Below are 26656 nucleotides of genomic sequence, written 5' to 3'. Positions count from 1 at the left end.
TAAATAAAATTGTGGTAACATTCCAAAATAAGCAATCTGTACATCATGTTTATGCTACTGAATATTCGTTGGTCTTTACTCATGGAGTCTTGAGCATAGCCTGGTCATGACACCAGTCTTCATTCAGTGTGATCTTCAACGTCAGTGGCTTTCTCCTTATACTTCTTTGAAGTGTTTAGTATATTTAGTGCTTTTTACTGCCCAGCTCTGATCAGAATTCCATTCAAGGCAAAGTCTGGAACATTCTAATGCAACTAAAATTCCATCAGGTCTACAGATTCCTTATGTTGCAGTTCATTGTAGTCAGTCTTATCAGAATGCAGAAATGCAGCTGCTCTGAATGGCACACACCAGGCATGTGTGACATATTATAGATTAACAGTTACTGTAGTTAATATCAGAAAGCTAAAAATGTAACTTTGAATCAGTTATTCAGAAGAGAAAGTTGGAAAAGAACATGGTCTACCAAGGGAGAAATATGTGACAACCAGAAAGCCCATGTTCCCTTCAAGACCCTTCAGAGAGACATGGATAGTGAGTAACTGGAGGTTATCAGCCTGTACCACAGAACAAGATACCTTGTCTGCGAGAATCATTGAGAGAACCTTCCAGAAACCCACAGCCTCAGAGCACACCCTCCTACCAGATCCTGCTTGCTAAGTTGGAACTGGGTTGTGAGAACTGGGAAATGGTCACAAAGACAATGAGTCCAGAACTGACTGTGGGCATGAACATGTTCTAGACTCTGAGTTTCTAGAACACAGAACACTCACTCTAGAAGTTTCCTTTATCAAGATGAAGGTGGCAACGCTGGGGTGGGGCATAATCAATGCCATAAGGCTGTGTCCAAGACTGCATGCATATGTCTGCAATATATGGACACCCTTATGGGGACTTTGCACTGTTACCTCCTTCCCTACTGTGCCTTGGCTCAGCCTCACCATTCTCTCTGGGTTTATTTTTGTTTACTGCTAACAAAGCTTGGGACACCTTTGTTTCTTGCTTTTAGCTCAAAGGAGAACACACATAACTACGTTTTCTACATTTGCTCAGTGCTTTGCACAGCAGTTGCAACTCCTAATGGGATTGTTAATGTTGGAAGGAGGGGAAAATTAGCATTGTGGGATCTTGGAAAGGCATTCTGCATCTGAGGGCCTTCTGGGTACACTCCAGGGCAGTACAGGTAGAACAGCTGGCAAAATTTTAATTGTCAAAACAAAAGCTTTTATTTTGCTCCAGGAAAGGAAGCACAGAAAGGCCAAGCCAAGACGGTCCTGTAGCACAGCTCACAGTTTAAGTATCCAGCCTCTGTAATCCTCTCAAGCCCAGAACACATAGTTCCCCAACAACACAACCTAGAGAAACAGACATCACCCGTGGATGCCTCCAGAAGCAATAGGTAGACAAGGCTCAGCCATATGCTTATTCCAACAGAAAAGTAAAGGAAGCTGCCCTTTTCGAAGCCTCTTTAGAATCCAGAGACTCACTCAAGGCACCAGCTGCCTTCTACAGCATCTTGCCCTGAACAGCTGGTGTCATCATTGGGCAAAATCTTTGCAGTGACTGTGTTATCTAGTTGGGTTAAAGAGGACTGCCATGGGGGCATTTCTATGAAATGAAAGAGATTTAAAGTTTCATCAGAGTTAGTTCCAGGAGTCATTTTTCAAGTCTGTGCATGGCTCAATTGCTACTAGCCATCTTCACCTACCACATTCCTCTCCAGAATAATGCTCACAAGGACCCTTGATCCTGGGGGAGGTGGACTTCAGGCAGGCGAATCTCTGAAAACTATCACCCCATTCTAAATCCCAAGGAAGTGTAACACAACCACAGAACCAAAATTTTAAGAGTACTTTTTTTTCTTTAGCAATCACAGCTCTGCTCAAGGAAAAGCAAAGACAAATCCATGGTCCCTGGATCCAGAGGGAGGCTTTGAGATCTAAAAGACTTTTTCTTTGCTCTTTCTGCTTTGTGCTATGGTTAGAGATATTTGTTTCTTAGCATTCTTCTATCCCACTATGCCTGCTGTTTCTGCTCTGACATCAAGACCACCAGCCCTCTGCAACCATAAGCCAAAATAAACATTCTTCTATAAGTTTCCTTGGACATGGTATTTTATCACAGCAACAGGAAATTAACTAACTTTACCACCATGGCATCTGTTTTGAATTATTACAACAATATGAGGAAGTCAAAATAATATTAAGAGCAAGCATTGAGAAGACATAGACTTCATAGTTTTAAAAGACCATAAAATTACAGTTGTTAATACGCTGTGGTATGGGGTATATCTGCAGACATATAGACCAGTATATTAAAACAGAGCATTCTGAACTAAGTTCACACAGTCATAAAGGGCTATCACTACACCATCGGGATGGGATATTCAACAAACAAGGCTGATATAGCTGCATGCACACACACCAGGGAATGAAGTCAGTTTCTTACTTTATACCACCACATAAAGGATCGAAATACAAAAGTTAAAACTCTTAAGACAACAGGAGTAAACATTTATGACCTCAGAAGAAAAACACTTCCTTAGCTATGACCCAAAGAGGAATTTTTTTGTTTTTTTGTTTTTTTGTTTTTTCAAGACAGGGTTTCTCTGTGTAGTCCTGTATGTCCTGGAACTCACTCTGTAGACCAGGTTGGCCCCAAACTCAGAAATCTACCTGCCTCTGCCTCCCAAGAGGAATTATATTTTTATCAAAATTAAAGCCTGTTGTGTATTAACAGATCCTATCAAAGAGCATGGAGTATTTGATCAGTGGTTAAGAGTCTGTGTCACCCTCCCAGAGGCCTGTGCTTTCATTTCCAGCACCTCTTCTGGCCTCTGAAGGTACTTATACATACAATCCCAAACCTACACACAGAAACACAAACACAACAAAAATAAAATAAAATATAATTATAATTAAACATAAAACTAAAATTAGAAAAAAGATACAACCAAGTCAGTGAGGGCTTATGAGGTAGCTTGTCTGCAAAAGGCACCTATGCTCAAGCTTGGTGACCTGCTCGTTCCCTGGGATCACAGGAGCACAGAATAGCTTGCCTATACATTGGCCTCTGACCTCTGCTCACAGTTGGTGGTACTGATACATTTTGGGTGTTTATGTGATCTGTGGATTTGTGTGTTATTCTGTTAATACAGGTGTATCTCAGTGACTTCTGTATGTTGACCTAGTATTCCTGAATTAGGATAAATCCCACTTGGCCATGGTATGTAATATACCATGAAGATTTTATTATCTATTATCTATCTGTCTGTGTGTCTCTCTGTCTATAATTGATATGTTTACTTATTTAGTTAGTTGTATGTGTTTGTGTCCCTGTGTATATGGGCTCATAAGTGCAAATGCCCACAGAGGCCAGAAAAGGGCATCAGAGCCCTGAAAGCTGGAGTTATAAGAGTTGTGTGTCACCTAATGTGGGTGCTGAGAACGAAACTTGGATCATCTGTGCTCTTAGCAGAGCTGTTTGACCACCCTCTATAATACCTTTATGTTACTGTGTTCAGTTCATTACCACCTTTTTGTGCATCTCTCCCCACAAGGAACACTGGTCTGCAGTTCTTATTTTTCCCGGGTAGTGTCTCTGCCTGTTAATAAATATATTAATTCTATTTCACCTCCATCATGGTCTAATGGTGTAACCTCTTATCTGTGTGTTGTACTGATTTTTCCCTGCACTGTGCTATCTGCTTATTTTTCCACCTTGAAGTCTAATACATGTGTGGTCAGCTTACAGAGGCCTGTAGTGCTGCTGATTTGCTCCTGCTTATGACCATCCAAAAGGATGATGAGAATGGGGCAAGCCTTGCTCACTACACTCCATGACCCCTGTGTTGTCCTATGATACCTTCCACATGGTTCATCTCCTACCACTCCAGGAGGCCCATCTCATGCTCCACTTCTGACTAGGCCAGCCACAGGCAATGCAGGCAAACTCACTGGGTACTGCTGTGAATTCTGGTGTGTCTTTCTTACCTGAGAGAATTTGCCTCTGGCCCTATCAATATTTAACTCTTTCAGTGTCACCTAATAAGTAATTTGCTTTTGGTGCACAACCATCATGTGTTGCTTGAACATTTTCTTAATTCATCCTTGCTATAACACCTAGGAATACCAAGGGATATATTAAATTATTTCTAATGCCACTAACTTTAATTTCAAGATGAATAAGCATCAGTAAATTTTGATCCATGCTATTTCAATCTAGTCAAACACTCTACAATAATATAAAGCATATAAGACAGACTTGTTTTCAATGAAGGCATACTATCTCCTTCAATAGTATCATGAAATCCAGAACCTGGTAAGAATAAACTGTACAATCAACAGCTCCTTAGATGCTATCCTGTAGTAAAACTGTTCACTTTAATATGTTAGTGGTTGGTTCTGAGAAGCATCCATACCTGGGGTCAACAGGATGACTGAGGTGACAATCAGCGAGCAGATGACAAGGATGACAAGCAGCGCAATGGCGATTCCTTTCCAGTTCCTCTGTGGAGGATTACTCCCCACCAGCTCCTGAAACAACCACAGGAAGAGAGAACCAAGTGAGCACCACAAGGTGGACTGTCCAAATAAATCAACAGCTGGCACTTCATTCAGGACAAAGAGCCATGGCAGAAGCCTCTTCCAACTTTCAGACTGCCAAGAGCGAGCTCCTCTTCAGTGCTTCCTCCTACCACACCCTGAGAACCTGCTATGTCCCTTCTCATATCAGGAAGACTAAGTCTGCAATGAAGCTGGCATTGTGCCATGCTTAGAATACTTCCCTCATAAAATATCCTCTTGAACTAGTTGTCACTCACGGTGGCCTTGAGACTTTCTTTGTCAAAGCCCCATGGGGTCTCCATGGGATCTTAGTCAAGTATGATGCACATTGTTAGCCCCAAGTCTTCTCCAATTCTTTATGTCTACACTATTCACTTTGACCACTAGCCAGTCTGCATGAATATTTAGTGAGCACACACTAAGCATCAACCTCTATGTATGCCACTTAGAGGGAGCCTGGTATTTCTTCATCGGCTCTGTGAGCACACTTTAGCACTCCTCAAGCCTCGCTTCCATGACTGGCTCACCTATCCTATACTCTCAGCACCTTCCATAGGACAGCATGTGTGCTATAGAAAGGGTAGAGGGTAGGAGGGGTATCTGGAGAAATCACTAGAGGATGTTAATATATGAACAAATCTAAGAACTGAACAGGCTTGTGGAATAATGAGACTAAACTTGTAGTTTCCTTAAGATTAGGGTTACCACATCATTTAGGGTCCTCACTGAGATTTCCCAAGTAACAAGTGGGGCATCATTAATATCTAATAACAACAACTACATATAATCATTAAATAGTAATTATCATTAATTCTATAGAAAAGTCTATACAGAAACAAAGAACATAGGATGGCATTATAGCTATACATGATTTGATCCAAGAATATTTTATAGTGTCTGTTATTTCAGCTCATGCTAAACCAAAAGAAGATGTAGTAGGATAGAGATTGTCTCTAAAGTAGATAACAACACACACATACACCTCCATTTACAACAGCATGTTCATTAGAAGGTATAAAATGGTTAAAAATCAATATAACAGACAGCAATTGATTAGACATATGCCTTTTCTGACTCTGACATACCCACAATATGATATCATGTCATGGCTGTAACTTAAGAGAGTGGCAGTGCTTTACTGTTTATCACCACACTGCTAAATAATAAAGCAGAAACATCTCATGTACAAAGAATGAACTCTTTAGAAGTGTATGAAGAAAGGGAAGACTGTTCCATTACATTATCACTTCCAACCGGGGAAGTAGGGCTTTTAGCTTTTTCTGGGAAGATGGGGGAAAGTTACAGCCTTCTGAATCCAGCATTTGTTAAGCTGCAGACTGTTATGAATGTTTCAGATACACACATATAACATGCTTGCTTCACATAGCTAAAGGGATGCCAGGTGCAACACCCAGCAGAGATGAGGGGAGATGAACTCCCAGTAGAGAAAAGCATCTCTGCAACAGAAGACAAAGTATTTGGAGCTCTGACACAGAAGGTGGCAGGTGGCAGGGGTACAGCAGGAACTGCACTGATGGCAGGGGTAGAGCTTGCTGGTCATGATGGGACAGTGGGTGGTTTTTGTTGTTGTTGCTGAAAGCAGAGGGGTCAACCAGATGGCTTTCTCACCAGGGAAGTAGAAAATGCATTCAACCATATAATAACCCATCTTTTAACCTCCGTATTAGGAATTTTTTTTTTTAGAAGCATGCAGAGACTACAGGACTCTGGCTCCCCAAAGAGAAAAAGACCCAAGATTAGTCAAATAATAGTTTTGAATGTTTGCAGAAGATATTCATATGTCAGCAGCTCTCTGGGCTGCCAGTGAGATAGCTCATCTTGCTGTAGGGCAAATTCTGACACAATCCAGCAGGCAACCCCTCCCACCCAGGTTCCTCCCTCCCAAGCACTTTGGCTATGTGTTTCATAGGTACTTTTGTGTAGCTTGGCTTTGCTAGTTGTGAGTGTGAGTAGCAATGAAGTACCCGTGGAGGCTGGATTCAAGGCAACAGCTCTAAGACACTTCAAGTAAAGCACCTATTTAGGGAGACCTGTTTGTGTCTGTGTGTGTGTGTGTGTGTGTGTGTGTGTGTGTGTGTGTGTGTGTGTGTGAGAAAGAGAGGGAGAGAGAGAGAGAGAGAGAGAGAGAGGGGTGGGAGGAAGAAGAAGAGAGAAAGGGAGAGGGAGGAGAGAGAGAATGAAGTTATATTCTCTATAAGACCCCCATTGAGCACTCAGACTTTCTTTAGGATAACTAGCCTAACTTTGGAAGAATGGCAATTCATTTCAGGGAAAGAAGAGAGACATAGGTACTTCCCCGGACCAGCAGGCAGTGCTCTCAAGGGCCTCAATCCCCTAGCCTCTCTCTACTGTGCTTTACCATGCTTGTTCTAGTTTGCTTTTGTTGCTGTGATAAAACACTCTGACTAAATGCAGCTTAAGGAAAGAAAGAGTTTATTTGACTTATACTTCTAGGTCATCATGTACCACTGAGGAAGGTTAGGGCAGGAAATCAATCAAGAGCTTGAAGCAGAAACCATGGAGGACCACTGCTTGGGGCCCGCTCAGGTTCACGCTTAGCTGGCTTTCTTAGACAGTTCAGGACCACTTGCCTAGGGAATGAAGTTGCCCACAGTAGACTGGACCATTCTATACCAGGTAACTACTGAGACACTTTATCATAAACATAGAATCGCTCTTTTGAGTCTTCTTCTTAGGTGAGTATAGGCTCTGCCAAGTTGACAGTTAATGCTGCTTTCCTTAGCAGAGTCTCCAGCGGTGTTCAGGTTGTCTGAGCTCCACTCACCCTTTCTCACATATATTTAGAAACTTCTTAGTTTGACTGCTTCATGTAACATGATTTCACATTACTGGCTGAGAGCAAAACAACCCTCCAACTATGAAGTCCTTCTCACCTGTACCCAAGCCTGCTCTGTAGCCCAGCAAATTAATGAGGATAAGGAAGAGGGAGTCATTTTCCCAAGCAGGGGATATACATTTGGTATTGGGTGTGGCTGGATATGGTGAACAGGTGAAGCATGAGAAGCTGAAGCCCCAGGAATGTCTTCAGACAGTGCCAGCCTTACAGATACCCTCCATCTTCCCCATCCAAATCTCAGTAGGAAGCGCAAGGGGAATTTCTTAAGCCATCCTCAGTAATTTCTGGAAGTTGGGCATTGGTTAATGATTCACTTTGTTTATTGACATCAAAAAGAGAAGTGCTGAAGAGGTGGGAGCTTTTCTTATGCTGCAGTATGGTAAATTCCAGGACAAATGTAGAATCAGTGCCTTAATGTACAACATGTTTACAGGGCAACAATAAAAATGAGTAGAAGAAAGTCAATGACACAAACCTGAGTGTAGATCTCGCATTACATGCCTCTGTTCTATTGTCTGGATGTATTTTTTTCCTAATATTTAATTCTCTGTGAAATGCTTGGACATAAATTACTTTTATGGATCACAGACCATTTACTATAAGTGGAAGGTTGCAACAAATTATAAAATTAATGGTACATCCATCTTGAGTAGAAAAATGGACTGTGATCAGTGCATTTCCATATTTGGAGAGCAAATGACCACAAGATGGTGAGAGAAAGTCTTTTTTCTTTTTTTGTCTTTTTTTTATTAGATATTTTCTTTATTTACATTTCAAATGCTATCCTGAAAGTTCCCTAAACCCTCCCCCCATCCTTCTCCCCTACCCACCCGCTCCCACTTCTTGACCCTGGCATTCTCCTGTACTGGGGCATATAAAGTTTGCAAGGCCAAGCGGCCTCTCTTCCCAGTGATGGCCGACTAGGCCATCTTCTGCTACATATGCAGCTAGAGACATGAGCTATGGGGGTTAGTTCATATTGTTGTTCCACTTATAGGGTTGCAGACCCCTTCAGCTCCTTGGGTACTTTCTCTAGCTCCTCCATTAGGGGCCCTGTGTTCCATCCTATAGATGACTGTGAGCATCCACTTCTATATTTCCCAGGCACTGGCATAGACTCACAGGAGACAGCTGTATCAGGGTCCTTTCAGCAAAATCTTGCTGGCATGTATAATAGTGTCTGCATTTGGTGGCTGATTATGGGATGGATTGGGTGGGGGTAGTCTCTGGATGATCCATCCTTTCATCTTAGCTCCAAACTTTGTCTCTGTAACTCCTTCCATGGGTATTTTGTTCCCTATTCTAAGGAGGAATGAAGTATCCACATGTTGGTCTTCCGTCTTCTTGATTTTCTTGTGTTTTGCAAATTATATCTTGGGTATTCTAAGTTTCTGGGCTAATATCTACTTATCAGTGAGTGCATATCAAGTGACTTCTTTTGTGATTGGGTTACCTCACTAAGGATGATATCTTCCAGATAAATCCATTTGCCCAAGAATTTCATAAATTCATTGTTTTTAATAGCGGAGTAGTATTCCATTGTGTAAATGTACCACATTTTCTGTATCCATTCCTCTGCTGAGGGACATCTGGGTTCTTTCCAGCTTCTGGCTATTACAAATGAGGCTGCTATAAACATAGTGGAGCATGTGTACTTATTACCAGTTGGAACATCTTCTGGGTATATGCCCAGAAGAGGTATTGCTGGATCTTCCAGTAGTACTATGTCCAATTTTCTGAGGAACCACCAGACTGATTTCCAGAGTGGTTGTACAAGCTTGCAATCCCACCAGCAATGGAGAAGTGTTCCTCTTTCTCCACATCCTCGCCAGCATCTGCTGTCACCTGAATTTTTGACCTTAGCTATTCCAACTGAAGTAAGGTGGAATCTCAAGGTTGTTTTGATTTGCATTTTCCTGATCAGTAAGGATGCTGAACATTTTTTCAGGTGCTTCTCAGCCCTTTGGTATTCCTCACTTGAGAATTCTTTGTTTAGCAAGAAGTCAAAAATATCACTATTTGCAGACGATATGGTAGTATTGGAAAGTGAGAGAAAGTCTTAATCACATTCAGCAACTGACACACGTTCATCACTAATCTCCTGGGAGCCTATGGGATGGCTGGCCCCATTTCCCTTTTACTGGCTCATTGACTTCCTGTGTCTCATTTGTGGCTCCTAGACTAATGCTAAAATATAACAGATACTAATTAGGTGCTAGAGAAATCTAGGTGAGCAAGACCACATCTGGGTGATGCTGGCCTTACATGCGTGATGAGGAGGCTGCACACAGGCATATTTCCTAAGGGAACCTAAGGGACGAGTCTGGGCTTTTATTTGTAGAAACACACAAGGAATTGGTATTATTCTAGCAGTTGTTCCTCTTCTCACTCTCTCCCCTCTTTGCTTCTGTTTCTTATCTACATATCTCCCATCCCTACTCTGCATCAACACCCAGGAATCCATGTTACAATCAGTTCCTCTATATCTGCTGTAGCCATGGACAGAAATGCAACATGAACCAAGCAGTTTGAGAGTACAGGCATGGGCCAGAGAAGCCTGACACTTAGACATTCCAAGAACGATTGATCCTGCCATTTATGTGATATGTGCCTCTGAAGGTCAGAGGAATACAGTAATGATCTGTTGAGTGTAGGATGTGGCACAGGCCAACAGCTCAGGATAAAGAGGGAGAAACAAGGAAATGGGAGAAGAAGAACCAAAAGAAATGGGAATGTCAGACCAAAGACAGAAGAGAACACCAAAGACAGAAAGTGTTAAAAAGGAAGTTGGAGAGGGTCAGAGGAAGAGGGAGGAAAAAGAAAGTGGTCATAGGAAGATTGAGAGAAGGGGTCAGGAGAGAATAGGGGGAAGAGGAGAGGGTCAGAAGAGGAGGAAAGGAATAGGTGGGGGTCAGGAGATAATTGAGAGAAGAGGAAGGTTATGGTGGGCCTTTTAATGATAGCTATTTCCATGGTGTGTCTTCAAATAATTTCTATCTGAAACAAGGAAAAATTCTACATGTCAAGTAGCCAAATTAAAATTATCTGGAAGCAGTGTATGTGAGGATTATTTCATAAGCTAAATTCAGACTGATCTTGTTCGTTTCTGTTCTCTCAGTCAAGTTGAAAAAAAAATAATGACCCAAATATCTTTACTCAGCTTTAGCAAGTCTGAGGAAAACTTCCTTGTTGCTGTGTGTAAAATGGCTTTTTAAGAATCAAACACGGCTTAATATGTTTAAAGGGGATGGAGGCATGAGCATCAACACAGCATGTCCAACATGAAAGGGAGAGCTGGTGCTCTGCTTGGCCTCCAATGCTGTGGAGCTGATGAAAGGAACGTGCCAGAGACTAAAGTGGGGCAAACAGTGATTATTTTGTTAGAGATTTGGACTTATAAGAAAAGGTCGTGATAATTAGTGTACTTATCTGCATCAGGGTGGAACATAATTAATACTTTCATGTATAGCATCTTTGGATAATCCAAAGGTTTTGGCCAAGGGAAATAACAATTACAAAGTCCCTAGGACAGAAGAGAACCAACTGATAATTCCAGATTTGAGATTTAAATAGTCTCACATACTTTTCAAAATAAAGCTATTGGAAGTGACATTAGAAGCTGCTCCTGGATGTCCATGTGGAACAAAGACTCATAGGCCTATGGCTGAACTGGGGTTCTTGGGCTATGATTAGTCACACAGAATTTATTGTGCTCAGTATGACACAAGTGTTGGCATATGGACCCACTGTCAGCAGGATGGCATAAATCTCCACTGGCCAGCACCTCACAAATGCAGGAAAGTTAGAGTATGTGATCATGATTCTTCAAAACTAAAAAACACACTATCACAGTTTGGAAACTTGCCTGCGCAGAAACAAGATTCTGGCTCAAGCCTTGTTGCACCAGTGCCAAGCAAAGTACTGGGAAGCCTGGCTTCACAAAATGACAGGCCCGAGATACATGTCCTTGGAACACCCTTCTTGGGGACACCCTTCCTCTAGTATACTTTATCTTTACCAGATCAGAATGATTGGCACACTTGTCTGAGAACTCACAACAGGAAAGGCCCACTCCACAATTCCTCATATTTCAGCAAAACACAAACTTTATAAACTTTCATAGTGCTGAAAGTAGCTATGCAAACTTCTAGGAATGAAAACTAATTATCAGCCTTACCCAGCTGTGATCTACGAGCTACAGTAACAGCTGTACCTGACTGGTGCAATAGTGGAATGGATGTCATGGGAGTTGCCAACCATTTTCTAATTGAGTGTAAAGTCTATTCCACAAGATGAAACCCACACCTGGCACCATTTGAAGTCCAAGAACCTGTGCCTAGACCGTTACTATACCCTAGGGGAGAACCTATTCCTACCATTTTTGTAAAACGGACATAGTATTAAACTGACTCCTAAAGAGCTATCATGGTGCACATAGAGTATTTCATGTCTCAGCATCCATCAGAGATGCTTCCTTCCTCAGGAGATGGTTACCACAGACACCCACAACTGGTCAAAGTTCACAGACTAAGAGACTGGGGGGTACTGATTCCTCAGTGGGGGTTTTATATGACATCTTTTTCCTAAGTCTCAGTGGTCATCAAAGAAGGGACAAAAAGATTGGGAGAAACAGAGGTGGTGAATGACTACCAGGAATTGTGTGATCAGGAGACAACAGGGTAGCTGCACATATGAACTCAGGAGCTGTGACAGCATGCTCACTCCTGTAGAAAGCCACACACCCCAAAGCACATGGGCAGCACACATTATACTTGATACATTTTTTTAAACAAAGAGGACACACATTTGTGTCTATAGGAAGAGTTGGGGAAGAGAATGATTATAATTAAAATATATTGCAAGAAATTCTCATAGAGCTAACATAAATTTTAACTAAAGAAAGAAAGACATAAGGAAGTATAAAGGGGATTAATTAGTGGAGGAGAGGTCTGAGGCTAGGAGTAAAGGAAGCCCAACAGAAAAGAAAGGAAGCACAAATATTGCATGTTGTCTATTATATGAGTCTATACTTAAGTCAGTTGGGGTGTGGAAGGGCATCAACAAAAGGGTGATGGGTACACATGAGCAAATACAACTATAAACATATAAAATATCAAAAATAAACATTATTTCACATACTCATTAAGTTCTTAGTTAAAAAAAAGATGAAATAAGCCGGGCGGTGGTGGCGCACGCCTTTAATCCCAGCACTTGTGAGACAGAGGCAGGTGGATTTCTGAGTTCGAGGCCAGCCTGGTCTACAGAGTGAGTTCCAGGACAGCCAGGGCTACACAGAGAAACCCTGTCTCAAAAAACCAAGAAAAGAAAAAAAAAAAAAAGAAATACCTATATTATATAAGCAATCTTCAAGGGAATCATTAAATAATTATTAAAGTGGCTTCCAACTAAGCCCATGGAATTCTTTAGGGTTTAAGCACAAAGGGAACCTGGTTTAACATTGCCTCTGACTAATTCAGGAGAGACACCACACTGGCTTTCATCTGGGTGTTTTTTAGTGATACTGATGAGACAGGATTGATTCATAATTGGTTGATCCAGGAAGCAGCCTTGCCATCCCCACACTATTCTTCTAAAAGAAGAGTAGGCTTGAGAAGCCAAGGACCTGGTGCTGGCAGGACCTATTTTCTAGCTTTGGCTTGGAATAGGTCCAGGAGCAGATGGGCCTGGCCTGGAACTGCAGAACCAAGCAGGGTCAGCTGGAGAAACAAACTCTATTTGCTGGAGAGGAGCAACCTGCATGACTGGCAGACAGCAGGAGGAGGTCCTTAGGAACAGTCTCAAAACAGCCAGGCATGTGCCCTATGATGGAGGATCTCTGAGGATGAGTGATTGGCTGTGCAGCTTGGAGTGTTGCTCTGTGGGCTCTTCAGAGCTGGACAACTTCCACAGAGGCCTCCAGGGGAAGAGGGAAGGAAAAAGGAGCCAGGGAAGAGATGCTGTATATATATGGGAGGGTTCCTGTGGTGTGATCTGGTGAACTGTTACTCTTAGAGGAAGGCAGAACATTCCCAGTAGCCCACCCATGGCTCTGAACAAGTCTCTTGGCAACTCTCCTCAGCACAGCCCTCTTCTGGATATATGTCTTGGTCTCTGGCTTCTTCCAAACATTCTGCCAACACATGGCCATGTCCTACCTGCTCTGTATAATGCAGACCAGGTATCTCTGCTCTCCCACACTCTGCAACCTGCATCTCTGGACTGAAGCTGCCTGTCTTCCCTTCTATCTCCCTAGAACCTGTGGTCTGTCCCTTCCCAAGTGTCTTCTCGCCTTTTCATTTGGAGCACAGCTGCTGTCCTTGCTGAGTATAAGTATGTGAGTATGTTTACATCCACAGTGTCCCCATCCTCCCAATGTCCCCATCCTCCCAGTGCTCCCATCCTCCCAGTGCCCCCATCTTCCCAGTGTCCCCATCCTCCCAGTGCCCCCATCCTCCTCATCCCCCACTGTTCCCATCCTCCCAGTGCCCCCATTCTCCCAGTGCCCCCATCCTCCCAGTGTCTCCATCCTCCTAGTTTTCCCATTCTCTCTGTGTCCCCATTTTCCCAGAGTCCTCCAGACTCTCAGTGTCTCCATCCTCTCTGTGCCTCTGAGCTATAGAATTCTTCAACCATTTGTTGCATGGTTCCTGCCTCCTGAAGCAAATATATTCAACTACCCTTGGAGAAAGGAAGGCTCAGATGGCACTGGGCTGAGAGTCACATGTCTCTGAACTTGTACAACGCAAGGCCGCTAAGTGATCATGGGTTTAAAACTAACTGATGCCCAGTCCTTCAACCTCAAGTAGGAGATGATACAAGCTTCAGGAGGGTGAGCAGAGATTAAGCAGGATATAAGAGAATGTGCAGAGCAGTGCCCAGCATGGCACAGGTAGTCAGTATGCTGCAGAGCTGTTCATCTGACACAATATGAAGCTACCATTTCCCAGCTCTGCTGTGCTTTGGTGGAGGCATTATGGTTGGAATGCACATATCTTCCTTCAGTTCACATGTAGACACCCTGATGGGATGATGAGGGTGGTGCCTTTATACATGAGAATAGTCCTTGTAAGGGGGAGAAGTAAGACCTTGCTGCCTGATCTTCACCATATGAAGACAAGAGAGAAGATAGGTCAGGAGGAGTCTCAGCAGAGCTGCCCAGGTGTGACTTCAGGCTTCTTGCTTCCATGCCTGTAGACAAAGTTGCCTGGCCTGTAGAATTCTACTCTAAGAACAACTGCTCTCACCACTGAGCTTCCCCCAGCCCCTGGAAGATTAACACAAGTTTCTGCTATCCTGTGCCCTTCACTTCTCAGGTGACTTGTGTATGAATGCCTCCTATCCTCAACCATAGCTGTTCAGGGAAGGGGTCATTTCTAGACATTCTTGTAACCATGACAGGGTCATATTACAGTGGCCTTTAGAAACTAGAAGAGCAGTTGTTCACAAGCAAGGGTACCAGACTTTAGATCCTCAGAACCCACATAAACACCAGGTGAACATGGCAGTCAGCCTTCAATTCCAGCCTTACCTCAGAAGATAGCAATGGGACTCCTGGAGCAAGCTGGCTAGCTAGCTAGATTAACCATATGGGTGAGCTCTGAGTTTAGCTGAACGACCCTTTCTCAATGAGTAAGGAAGAAGAATGATTAAGGAAGGCTGCTGACAGAAACCTTAGGTCTCCACATGCATATGCCTATAGGTGCCCTCATACAAGAAGGGGCAGATCTGCCATGAACTGGAGAAGAGTAGAGGGTGAATATGATCAAAATACATTATATGTATTTATGCAATTCTCAAATAATCAATAAAATATTAAAATAAAAAAGAAGCAAACGAAATTTCCATTTTTCACTCAAGGCTATAATAAAAAGATATTTTTAAATAAGATAAAATTCATAAGAGTATTTGCTTGAACCATCCTGTTGTCAATCTTGTATTTAGATTAGCCAGACAATTACTGTGACCACATTGGCAAGATAACATGAAAATGAAGTTATTCAGAATACATCACATACCTACAGTAGCAAGGGAATCAAGTCTAATTTTGAAATAGACTCTAAGTTTTCAAAGAAAATTTTTCTTTTAGTGCCATGACATTCAAACACTGCCACTCCATTTAAAATTTCTGCATTTCTCCCCAAACTAACCTATAAATAGAAGAACAAGAAGAGAGCCCGTTGGACCCAGAGACACCACCACATTCCACCCCTCCGGGATGTGTTGATTCACTCTGTACCCATGCAGAGACAACTTCAGGTTTTTGCAGCAAGCTAGGGGTGTACAATCTGAAGCAAGCACAGGGGTCAAGCTCAGGGGTGGTGGATACTTGGGGCTGCACCACCCACCTTTGTTTGCAGACAGTTGCCCAGGGTGGCTGTCTCGCACTGTTTCTAGCTACTTTATGGACTGAGTCCACTGCGAGTGTCTTAATTTCTCTGCAGTGTTGTTTCCCATGGCAGAAAAACAGTTGGGATCTATTTCTAGAAGAAGCCCGAGGTGTATTATGATGGTTTATTAGAATCTCCTTCCCATTTTTCAGAAACAACCAGGAGCCAGCCCTGATGAACCTCACCAATTCATTTCGGAGGCAGAAGCAAGCTGTCCCTAGGTGTTTTGTCCACCTCTTTTAGAAAGCATAAGTCATCCCTCTGGCACTTTACAGGGGGACTCATCTGCATCTTTACACAACGGGGAGGTGTTATGCAATGGGGAAGTGATGAACTCTAAATGTGCACCAGGCTTCAAGAGCATCAAGAATAGAAGGAAGCCAAAGAAAAGATAGTCACTGCTCTCGGTGGCCTTTACATTGGTTCAACACAAGTCTTTAAAGGAAACTGACTGTAGAGGTCAAACTTTCCATGAAGACAGAACACAGGGGATCCTTGCTTCTCTGCCTCTCCTTCCCTCCCCAGCAGCATTAGGAGGTGGGTTTACCCAGGTCATAGAGGGAGCACATGGCATCGACTGTCCTATTTCCAAAGGCATTCTCACTTACAAACAAATTACTGTCTCATGTCATGATTGAAGTTCAGAACTTGGGGAGAAGGTTTCTTTTTACCTTGAGTCACTATAGGAAAACCTAAATACATTCACGCATCTCTTCACTGGGATAAGAATCATAGACAGATCCCTGTTTACCAGAGATATCTCTATAAAGGTGTAATTCCCAGAACCTGGAAATCCACGATACTTCATCCAAAAGAAAATTAAGGAGCATGTGAAATTAGCATTCCTAGTCAGGAGGCCTCAAAATAGAAAATTAACCTGAATTTTTCATGAGAACAATGAGGTTAAAGAGGTGTTGGCTGTTAGTAAAAGCAAGAGGGTTTCTCAAAGACACAGCTGACATTGCTGGCTCTGGAGAATGTGGGCAGCCTCTAGAGGAGGGGAAGATGAGCAAGCAGATGTCTTACAAGTCTCTATGCAGAACCACGCCTGCACACCTTGACTTGATCTCAGGGAAGCCCACCTCAGACCTGCCAGCTTTAGTGTAGGCAAATAGATGTGTGTTTAGTGACAGCCCCAGTGGTAGGGGAGAATGAATTCGTCAGCAATCGGCCTTTAGTTTTCTCTGTGTGTTCCCATGTGTATGCATATGCATATATGTCTCTCTCTCTATGTATTATGTACATATATACACATATATATCATATTTATATATAAATATATCTTATATAAATATATTATAAATATGTGTTTATATAATATATAGACATATACTTATGTTTACATAATACACACACATGTGTGTATATATATATATATATATATATATATATATAGAGAGAGAGAGAGAGAGAGAGAGAGACCCTCTCAGGCCTGGAACTTGACCGTTATACTGGTTTGCCTGGATAGGGAGCCTCAGTGGTTCTGTTGCTTCCACTTCCCTAGCATTGGGCTTATAAACATACATCACCATGCTTATCTCCTTTTACATGGGATCTGGGAGACTGAACTTGGGTTCTCATATTTCCAAGGCAAGTTCTCACTCACTGAGCTATCCTCTGGGTTCTCATTAGGTTCTCATTGGACATCTCTCACTCTTCCCCAACCAAAATTCTACTCGCTGTGACTATGAAGAATTCTTGCCTGTGGCATATCTGGATTCCACATCTTCACATATGTGTCTGGATGACCTGGGATGGTCCCTTTGGAGGAATGTAAGCATGCAGTCACACAGTCCACACTGGTGGAAAAGGCAGTGACAATTCCCTCCCCTGGAGAAAATGTTGAGAATGAGGGTCATAAAACCAGTTCAGGGAAGAGGCCGTGGTCGGGAGGAAGGAGCTCACTGTGACTCTGGCTCTGTTCATTTGAGGTTTTCCGGTGATAGGAGGGATTGGTGAAGCTTGGGAAGTTCTATCAGTGACGTCTTTGTGTACTGGCATATTGATAAAAAATGAACCCTCACTCTAACCATCCTGTTTAAACCTGGCTTTAAAAAATGCAGTAAAAGTCCTCAGCTGCACCTTGAAACACACTTAATCTGTACAAGTGATTAAGGGAGGCAGCTTTCAATTTTCCAATTCATTAATCACCGCAGACATGCTTTTGCTAATAAAGCTTTGACAACGTGCTTTGTTGTGTTCATTTTTCTATGTTCTTTGGTTATTGAGAGATGGCAAAACTCATTAGCATGCAATAATAGGTGAAAAAGGCCAAGCTTCAGAGGAGCCCCTTGACCCTCTCTCAAGGCAGCTTTAACTCTGGGCTCAAAGACATGAGTCCTAATATGTTACCTATCTCTGTTGATCAGCAATTGGCTAGTTCCAGAACCTGTTGCCTGGAGTGGTGAGTGGTGGCAGATTCCTGTTGTTATAACTGCAGAATATTCCACAACTCCTTAAATACTGACTGAAGCTGGGAGTGAGGGCTTACACCCTTAACCTCAGCATGTAGGACTTTGAGTCAGGGGGATTGTTACCTGTTTGAGGCCAACCTAGCTACACACTAAGTTCTAGACCAGATTGGATTACAGAGTGAGACTGAACAAAACAAAAATAGGGGCTGGAGAGATGGCTCTGTGGTTAAGACAGCTTGCTGCTCTTGCAGAGGTTCAATTTGGTTGCTAGCACCAACGTGGTGATCAACAACTTTCTATAACTGCAATTCCAGGGGATCCAATCCATAGTATTGTCTACATATGGCACATATATTTGTGTGTGTGTGTGTGTGTGCACGCGTGCGTGAGCGCGTGCACACATGCATGCATGTGCACATATGTGTATATGTGTCTCTCTGTGTGTACAAATACATATACATACATGCAGGTAAAATAAAAAATAAATAATTCTTAGAAGAATTTTAATGCTTTTCAGCCATAGTGATCCAAGTCTTCAATCCCAGCATATATGCAGGCAGATCTCTCCGAGTTCAAAGCTAGCTTGGCCTACATAGCAAGTTAGCAGACCCAATCAGGGTTATACAGTGAGACCACATTTCACAAAAATAATTACTGATTATTGAAAATTAGAAACTAAATGTGAATGAAAAGTTCCAGGGAGTAGAAAGTAAACACCTTATATTTTACATAAAAATAACTATCCCATACTAGTGATATTTCTAGCTTTAAAATACTGGTTTGTATAATATTCCACATTTCACTATAGGAATAGGTAGGAAGTAACCAAGGCTCATGAACAGAAGACAGTGTCTCTGAACAAAACAGACCACAAACCATCTGCTATACACAAGGCCACTCTTCACGTTTTAGTGCTAGGATTCATGCCAGATTGTCTAGGTATCAGAGACCCCTGAACTATTCAATAGACTCCCAGGAGTGATCTATAGTCAAAACTTAAACACACATCCATCCTGTGGTAAGCAACATTTACAGATGATTGTGTGTGTGTGTATGGGGGGAGGGTGACTTTGGCTTGTGTTGTGGAATTCCTGAAAAATTAGTTACACAGATATAGTTAGTGACCACCACCATGGAAGGGCTGCCACCAACTTGCAGACACTTAGGAACTAAAGAGCACAGCAAGTGTTTTCAAAACCAGACAGGCATGAAGGACACCACTTCAGGTCCCCCTCTGTAACACTTAACTAAACTCCAGAGATTCCTCCCCTTTAAAGGTCATTTAAGCTTTAATGAGAAAGGTTGTAAGGGGTGCTCTTGGTGACCTGGAAGAGGCTATTCGGTCCTCAAACTGGCTGATTCAGTGGGAATCTTGCACAAAGCCAAGCAAATGGCATTCTAGTATCTATATTTCTGCAGGTAAGCCTTGTAGAAGTCTCAGTGCATAAGATGGAACTACAAATTTTCCTGTTGTTTTCATTCATTTATTTCTTTATAAAGAGAAAGAATTGTAGCAATCAGCATGCCTCTCCATGTGTGAAACAGGGCCTTTAATGAGTTTTAATCTAGCAAATGAGTCAGACTCTAAGGGAAAATACCAAGCTTAATTTTTTAAAAGGAAAGGAACGAAGTTTTGCATTCTGTGACACTCTGGTGTTCGTTAGTGGTAGAATTAAAAGTCTATTATGTTAGTAATGTAGAATCCATTTTGTTCTTAACATCCATTGAGTAAAGATCCTTGAGTGAAAATAGATGTTTTTAATTTAGTTACAATTGACCTCACCTTTTACTTTGCATAGATGATATCAGAAAGATACAACACTAAACACAACCATATCACAACCTCGCTTACTATCAAGTACATATACATAATGCCAAGAGAATCCCAGCATTTAATCTCTCTTGGGGATGAGAACTAGACCTAGCAAAATACTGCCCCTAAAATATCTCCATCCAAGTAGATGGATGTTGTAGTTGCTTCTCTGTTGCTGTGGTACAAGACCCAGGCAAAAGCAAGTTAAGGGTAAAGAATTCATCTTAGCTCACAGTGCAAGGTATAGTCCTCCATGCTAGGGAAGTCAGAATAATGGGGGCCCCGGCTATATCACATCTGCAGTCAGGAATCAGAGAGGGTGAGACAGGTGAATGCTGGCACTCAGCTCCTCTCTCTATAGTTTAGGATCAAATCCCAGGGAATGGTGACACCCACAGTGGGAAGGTCCTCCCAGATCAGTTAACTGAATTAAGATAATTCCCCACAGCCATGCCCAGAAGCCTGTCACCCAGATGGTTTTAGACCCTGTCAAGTTGACAGGTGAGAGTAACCATCATAATATTTAGGCCACTTGGTGCTTGTTTATCACAATTAAAGAGTTCCAGGAACCTCATTACTGCTCTCTTCAGACTTCCACCACCAGCTGTCAGGCTGCATAATGTTTCCACATTGAGCCCCAAACCTCGGCTTCTGCATACTCATCACTGGGACTCAGTGTCAAGCAAACCTGAAGCCTGTGATCTCTGCTCACAGCTCATACTCAGCTCGGTATTTTATCACAGTTTTTCCCCATAGATGTGCATTTGTTCCCTCCAATTTGCAGAGAGACAAGCACTACTCATTAAAGTACAAGATTTTTGGGTTCCTTTCCCCTAAGCTATGCCTGCCTTCCCTATTTCCAGCATGAATGCTGAAGTGCCATGCTCCTGCATGTTTTCCCTCTCTCCCAGCACAAGGAAAGCAGTCTTTTCAGAACCAGTACCTTGGAGAGCGACTAGAGCCCTCATGGTTTATCAGGAAACAATCTAGCTCCAGTTGCTGGCAGGATTCTGATCACAGTACCAAGGGCCCCACTGATCTCAAGACACAGAGGCTAGCCCTCTGAGGAAATGGCTAAAACTAAAGCCGAAACACAGAGGACACAGCCTGGAGTATCCTGTACCAGAACTCAAGTGTTCAGCAGGCCAGGACAACTTAACAGCACTGTGCAGAGGTCAGGAACCACTTCAGCAATAACACCAACAATAGAACGAGGTCAGAAGGAAAAGCTCAGACATTTAGGTCCACATGACAGGCAGGAAGAGCTTTCTATGGATTCCATAGTAAATACCATGGATGGAGTAGCTTAACCAACACACAAGCACTTTGTCAATCTGCAGATCACAGTCCAAGATCAATGCATCAGTAAGAGTGGCTTCTGAGCCCTCTTCTCTTGGCTTCTACAGGCTATCTTCATCTTTTTGTCTGACTACTAATATTCCCATATGTGGACAACAATCAGATGAAAGCTCATTCTAATGACCTTATTTAAACATATTTATGTCCTCCAAGTTCTTAACTCAAGCAATTCCCCAGGAGGGTGCAGGGACATCAGGTCATAAGATAAGCATAGAGAGGGGACAGGACACAACACAATCCTAGTAATAGTGATATATGTAAATGATTCAAGCTTAGAAAAAGGAAAGAAAGCCTGAGAAATTATCACAGAGCAGAGAATGCTGGGAAGACGTGGTAATCAAATGCTGCTCAGGTCTCAAGATTCTGACTGGCACACGAAGGACGCATGAATGGAAAGCCTGGAAATGCTCAAATCGAGCCTGGAGTTCAGTTCATAGCTGCAGAGCGATGTCAGTTTCTTAGTCTTGACTGTGGTGCCATGGGCAAGTAAGGTGAGATAGGGAAAGGTGGTGGAGGGGGGTAGGGTTCACAACTTTTTGTGGTAATTTAGGGACTTTTTCCTATAAACCTAAAAATAGTGCAAAATAAATAGTAATATATATATATTTTAAAAAGCAATAGTCACGCAAACTTGATATTAAGACTTGACTCAAAGACTCAAGATCCACTTCAGTTTCTTGGTGCTGACCTCAGAGAGACTCCAATAGGTTACTGTGAAGCCATTCCAGCATCTCAAAGCTTTGCACACTAGACATTCTGGAAATTTCTTTAATGTTAAAGTTTGTGCTGTCTCCTCTTCCTTCCTTCCTTCCTTCCTTCCTTCCTTCCTTCCTTCCTTCCTTCCTTCCTTCCTTCCTTCCTTCCCTTTCTATTTTTTTTGTTTGTTTGTTTGTTTTTTTTGGTTTTTCGAGGCAGGGTTTCTCTGTTTCCTTGGCTGTCCTGGAACTCACTCTGTAGACCAGGCTGGCCTCGAACTCAGAAATCCACCTGCCTCTGCCTCCCGAGTGCTGGGATTAAAGGCGTGCGCCACCACGCCCGGCTCCTTTCTGTTGTTTTGTTTTCATTTTTGCTTGAGACAGTCTTGTTTTATGAATAAGGCTGGCCCCTGCCCCTGCCTCTGCCCCTGCCTCCTGAATGCCTAGGGTTTTGTTGTTGGGTTTTTTTTGAATCAAGATTTACTTAACACAATCTTCTCTTTCTGGCCTGAAGAGAAACATGCATACATGTGAGGCTGCTCTGTTACTGCCAGAATTCCTAGAAGCCAACAGTGGCAGCAAATGTTTCTCGGATGCTCAGTGTATCCAGGCTAGTTTTGAGCATTTTTCAGTTCATTTAACCACTGGCACAGTCTTTGAGTCATATGATTCTTCTATTCCTAATTTGGGAAGCCAAGAGTTATAGCATACATCTTGCTTCAGGTTGCTTAGTTACAGCTAGTAAGCTGTCAAGCTGACACTAAAAACTAGTCAGTGCTTAAGGAGAATTGACCTCTACCTGAGGGACAATGCAGGGACCATGGGAACAGTTGCAGTTTGAGCAGGCCAAATGCTTCTCAATGAAAGCTTATGATACAGACAAAAGGAGTCACAGTTTTCACATTTGTTGTTCTGACATGGTCTGTATGTATCCCAGGTTGGCTTTGAACTTGCAATCCCCCTGCCTCAACCTTTTGAGTGTTGGAATTATAGGAGTGTGTCTCAACATCTGGCTAGGTTTCACTTTTTAGCACAAAAGTTCTCAAATTTTAACTGGGGATTAAACAAACAAACAAACAAACAAAACAAACAAAACTCTCCAACCATGTAGGCCAACTAAATCAACACATCTCCTAAGATTCTAGGAGCTGCAGAATGGGGAGGAACAAGGAACAAACGTGTAAACACAGCTGGGCCATGCCATGGTAGGAAAATCATGCATCTGTACCCAAAGCATCAAAGCAATCCCATTGCCAGATGTTTTCCAGAAGCATCCAGCCACCGAGGGGAACCAAAGACAGATCAGGGGCCTCTTGCATGGTGGCTTAGCAGGCAAGAGTCTTGCAAGCAAGACTAGGGTCTGAGTGTGATCTCTGTGATCCACATGGGGGAAGGAGAGAATTGACTCCTGTAATTGTTCTTTGACCTCCCTGCATGAGCCGGGGCATGGGCTCACACTTCCAAATTTGCACATAAATAGATAAATGCATTAAAAAATTTAAAAATGTATGAACAGGGCAGTTGAGTATACCATACATAAAATAATTTTTGAACAGTGATTTGCCAAGGGTCTGGTGATGGATTCAGTAAAGAATGGAGAGCTGTAGAGAAAAGAGAAGACTTGATAGAATCCACTGAAAGGATTTTAAGCTTCACTGTTAATTGTGTTATATGTGTGTGTGTGTGTGTGTGTGTGTGTGTGTGTGTGTGTGTGTAACACCAGCTTGCCCTCTGGCAGTGAACCACTAATATTGGAGTCCTGAGAAGATATGCAGGGCAGGGTCCTCAGCTTCACTGCAGAGTGCAGAGATGCACAGGGCCATAGGCTCACATGCAAGTGCAGTGAGCTCCACCTGGGATCTTCACTGTAGATGTTCTGAAGCCTCTGAGATCATCACACAACATGAACAATTACATCATGCTTCTCAGATATCTCCAGTAGGCAACAGGAAAATGGTCTTTAAGATACTCTGGGAATGTGTGTGTTCAGCCGAGCTACACATAGACAGCTCAGCCTTGGGCTGTATACTGTGGTCTCTGTCTCGTGTCACTTCAAGCCAATCCAGGTAACCTCCAAGGTCCACTGTGTGCAGCTGTCCCTCTCATCTCCCACTGACTATCCTCTGCAGGGCCAACACATTGCCAGTCTGAGTTTGCAGAACCCCAGGGTGGGCAAGGAGCTTCCTGTGCCAGGTTACTCACCCTCTCCCATTTGCATTTTAACATATTCACTTTCTAGTACTCTTAGGAAATATTTCTGGTTTCTAAGAGATGAAAAACCAGGAGGAAAGAAGCTCTTGAGGAAACCCGTAATGCTGTCCCATTAACAAAATTAATGCATTTATTTTCATTTAGAGCAAGTGATGGGGCAGCTTGTGCACTTATAACAAAACATTACTGAAAGCCAAACATCTCACCTCATACTCAGAAACACTCATGCAAGATGAACCCTGGGGGCCTGCACTAATACCATCTCCCTTTTCCATGGATCATGCAGTAAGTGTTGCAAACCTCAAGAGGCTTGGAGCTCTGTTGACCTCTTTATCACCAACTGTGGTGACAGCAGTTCCTACCACCTACCGTGGGTTTTTGAAAATGAAGTGGCCCATTGGTCTTGCAAACTTTATATGCCTCAGTACAGGGGAACGCCAGGGCCAAGAAGTGGGAGTGGGTGGGTAGGGGAGTGGCGGGGAGTGGCATGGGGGACTTTTGGGGTAGCATTGGAAATGTAAATGAAGAAAATACCTAATTTAAATAAATAAATAAAGTAAATAAATAAATAAAAAGAAAGAAAGTGAGGTGAATGTCAAACATTTACAAATATAGAAAGAGTGGAAGGGAAGCCTTTATCTGACATGCTGGGGACCAGAAGGGCTTTGGATTTGAGGCATTCTCATATCTTAGAACCCTGGCTCAGATATCAGGAGATATCTTGGGGACTGGGCCCATGTATCAACAGCAAATTCATTGGTTTCACATGGGTCTTGCATGTGGAGATGGAAAGCCTTGGTGTTGCCTGCACATGGACTAGGGTCTTCCTTAATGTTTTATTGTTGTGAGGAGACACCATGACCAAAGCAACTCTTATAAAGGACAACATTTAATTGGGGCAGGCTTACAGGTTGTAAGGTTCAGACTATTATCATCATGTCAGGAAGCATAGCAGCACACAGAGAGACATGGTGCTCTGTGTGCTGGAGACATGGAGAAGAAGCTGAGAGTTCTACATCTGGATCTTAAAGCAGCCAGAAGACTCTCTTCTGCAGGCAGCCAGAAGGTGATGGTCTTCTGTCCTGGGCAAATCCCACCATACAGTGACTCACTTCCTTCAACAAGACCACACCTACTCCAGCAAGGCCACACCTCCTAATAGTGCTACTTCCCATGGGCTAAGCATATACAAACCACCACAGACTCACAGACTCCAACCTGGCACAGGAGGCCCTGTTTAGGATTTCTTAATAATGCACATACATATATGCATACAGCTACAGTGGTAAGCACACAATTATTATTACTACCGAGTGTTACTTTTCAAATGGCTGAAGTGCCTACTTAACATATCAAAGCAGACCTGGCCACTAGGTTCTCCCAGCATCTGCTCAGTCTCTACCTCCCTCTTACAGGATGTAACTGGCATCCCCTACTCTCCAGCCCAGGGGCTGGCCTGCCCTTCCCATTTTGGTTACCTGTCCCATTTTGTACCTTTGTCCTTCAGGCTACTGCACCTGGTTTCCCTCTCTCTCTCCTCTCCCATCCTCTCCAATTGTTCCAGTGTGGTCTATCTCAGCCTGGCCATGTTCACTCTGGGCTCTCCCAGAGCTCTCTGCCCCTGGCTATGCTCTCTTCTTTATCTATAATAAACATTCTCCTCCATCATACCTAGCAACAACCATGCTTTTTCCTTTCTTTTCCCTTTTATTTATTTTCACTCACAAAGCTGACAAATGACTTGAATATATTTTTATGGCATTTTTTTCCTACTTAAAAATGGCAACATAAATAAATACCTTGTGCAACCTTTGTACCAAGCCCACACAGAATGGTATTTGCTTAGAATGAGCTTCTAGAAGCAGATTCTTGGCTGAAGCATGCAGATGCTGTTGGCGTTCCTACAATAGAGGTCAGATCTCCAAACTGGCATAAATGACAGCTCAGCAGAGTGCCTAGGGAAGGAGGCTACTTTATTGAAAGTTGTGGATTTTCAAAATATCTAATGATTTAATGAGCAAAAGATCTCCTTTTGATCTTAATTTGAATTTCTTTAATCATTGGTATACATGAACGTGTGTTTTAGGTGTATAAATGCAGCATGCACATATGTGAGTATGTGTATGTAAACTGGTGTCATTCCTTGGGTGCCATCCATCATATGTCTTGAGAAAGGGTCTATTAGTGGCTTCAAGTTTGCAGAGAAGCCTAACCTGGGTGGCCCCAGAAGTCCTCTTGTCTCTGCCTCCCCAACATTGCACACGTCCAGCCTTTTATAAAATGTGGATTCTCATTTTATAAACGAGAATTCTTTCTCTCATTCTCAGAAGGCCA

At 42.8% G+C, this 26656-nt stretch overlaps 1 protein-coding gene across 4 annotated transcripts in view; it reads right to left on the bottom strand.

Annotated features, from left to right (window-relative positions):
- Dpp6 (dipeptidyl peptidase like 6) overlaps positions 1-26656 on the bottom strand; it is an 830048-nt gene that overhangs the window by 363877 nt on the left and 439515 nt on the right. For 3 of the 4 annotated variants that reach the window (XM_021163979.2, XM_021163976.2, XM_021163978.3), the window contains exon 2: positions 4421-4535. In XM_021163979.2, coding sequence (XP_021019638.1) covers positions 4421-4535 — 115 coding nt within the window. Of the gene's footprint in view, positions 1-4420; positions 4536-26656 lie in introns of those variants that run through there. The other variant, XM_029477512.2, reaches the window with a different exon arrangement.

Source organism: Mus caroli, unplaced genomic scaffold, assembly GCF_978045245.1.
Source record: "Mus caroli unplaced genomic scaffold, Mus_caroli_1 scaffold_4, whole genome shotgun sequence".
NCBI classification, from domain to species: Eukaryota; Metazoa; Chordata; class Mammalia; order Rodentia; family Muridae; genus Mus; species Mus caroli.
This window is presented reverse-complemented; position numbering and strand designations above follow the sequence as displayed.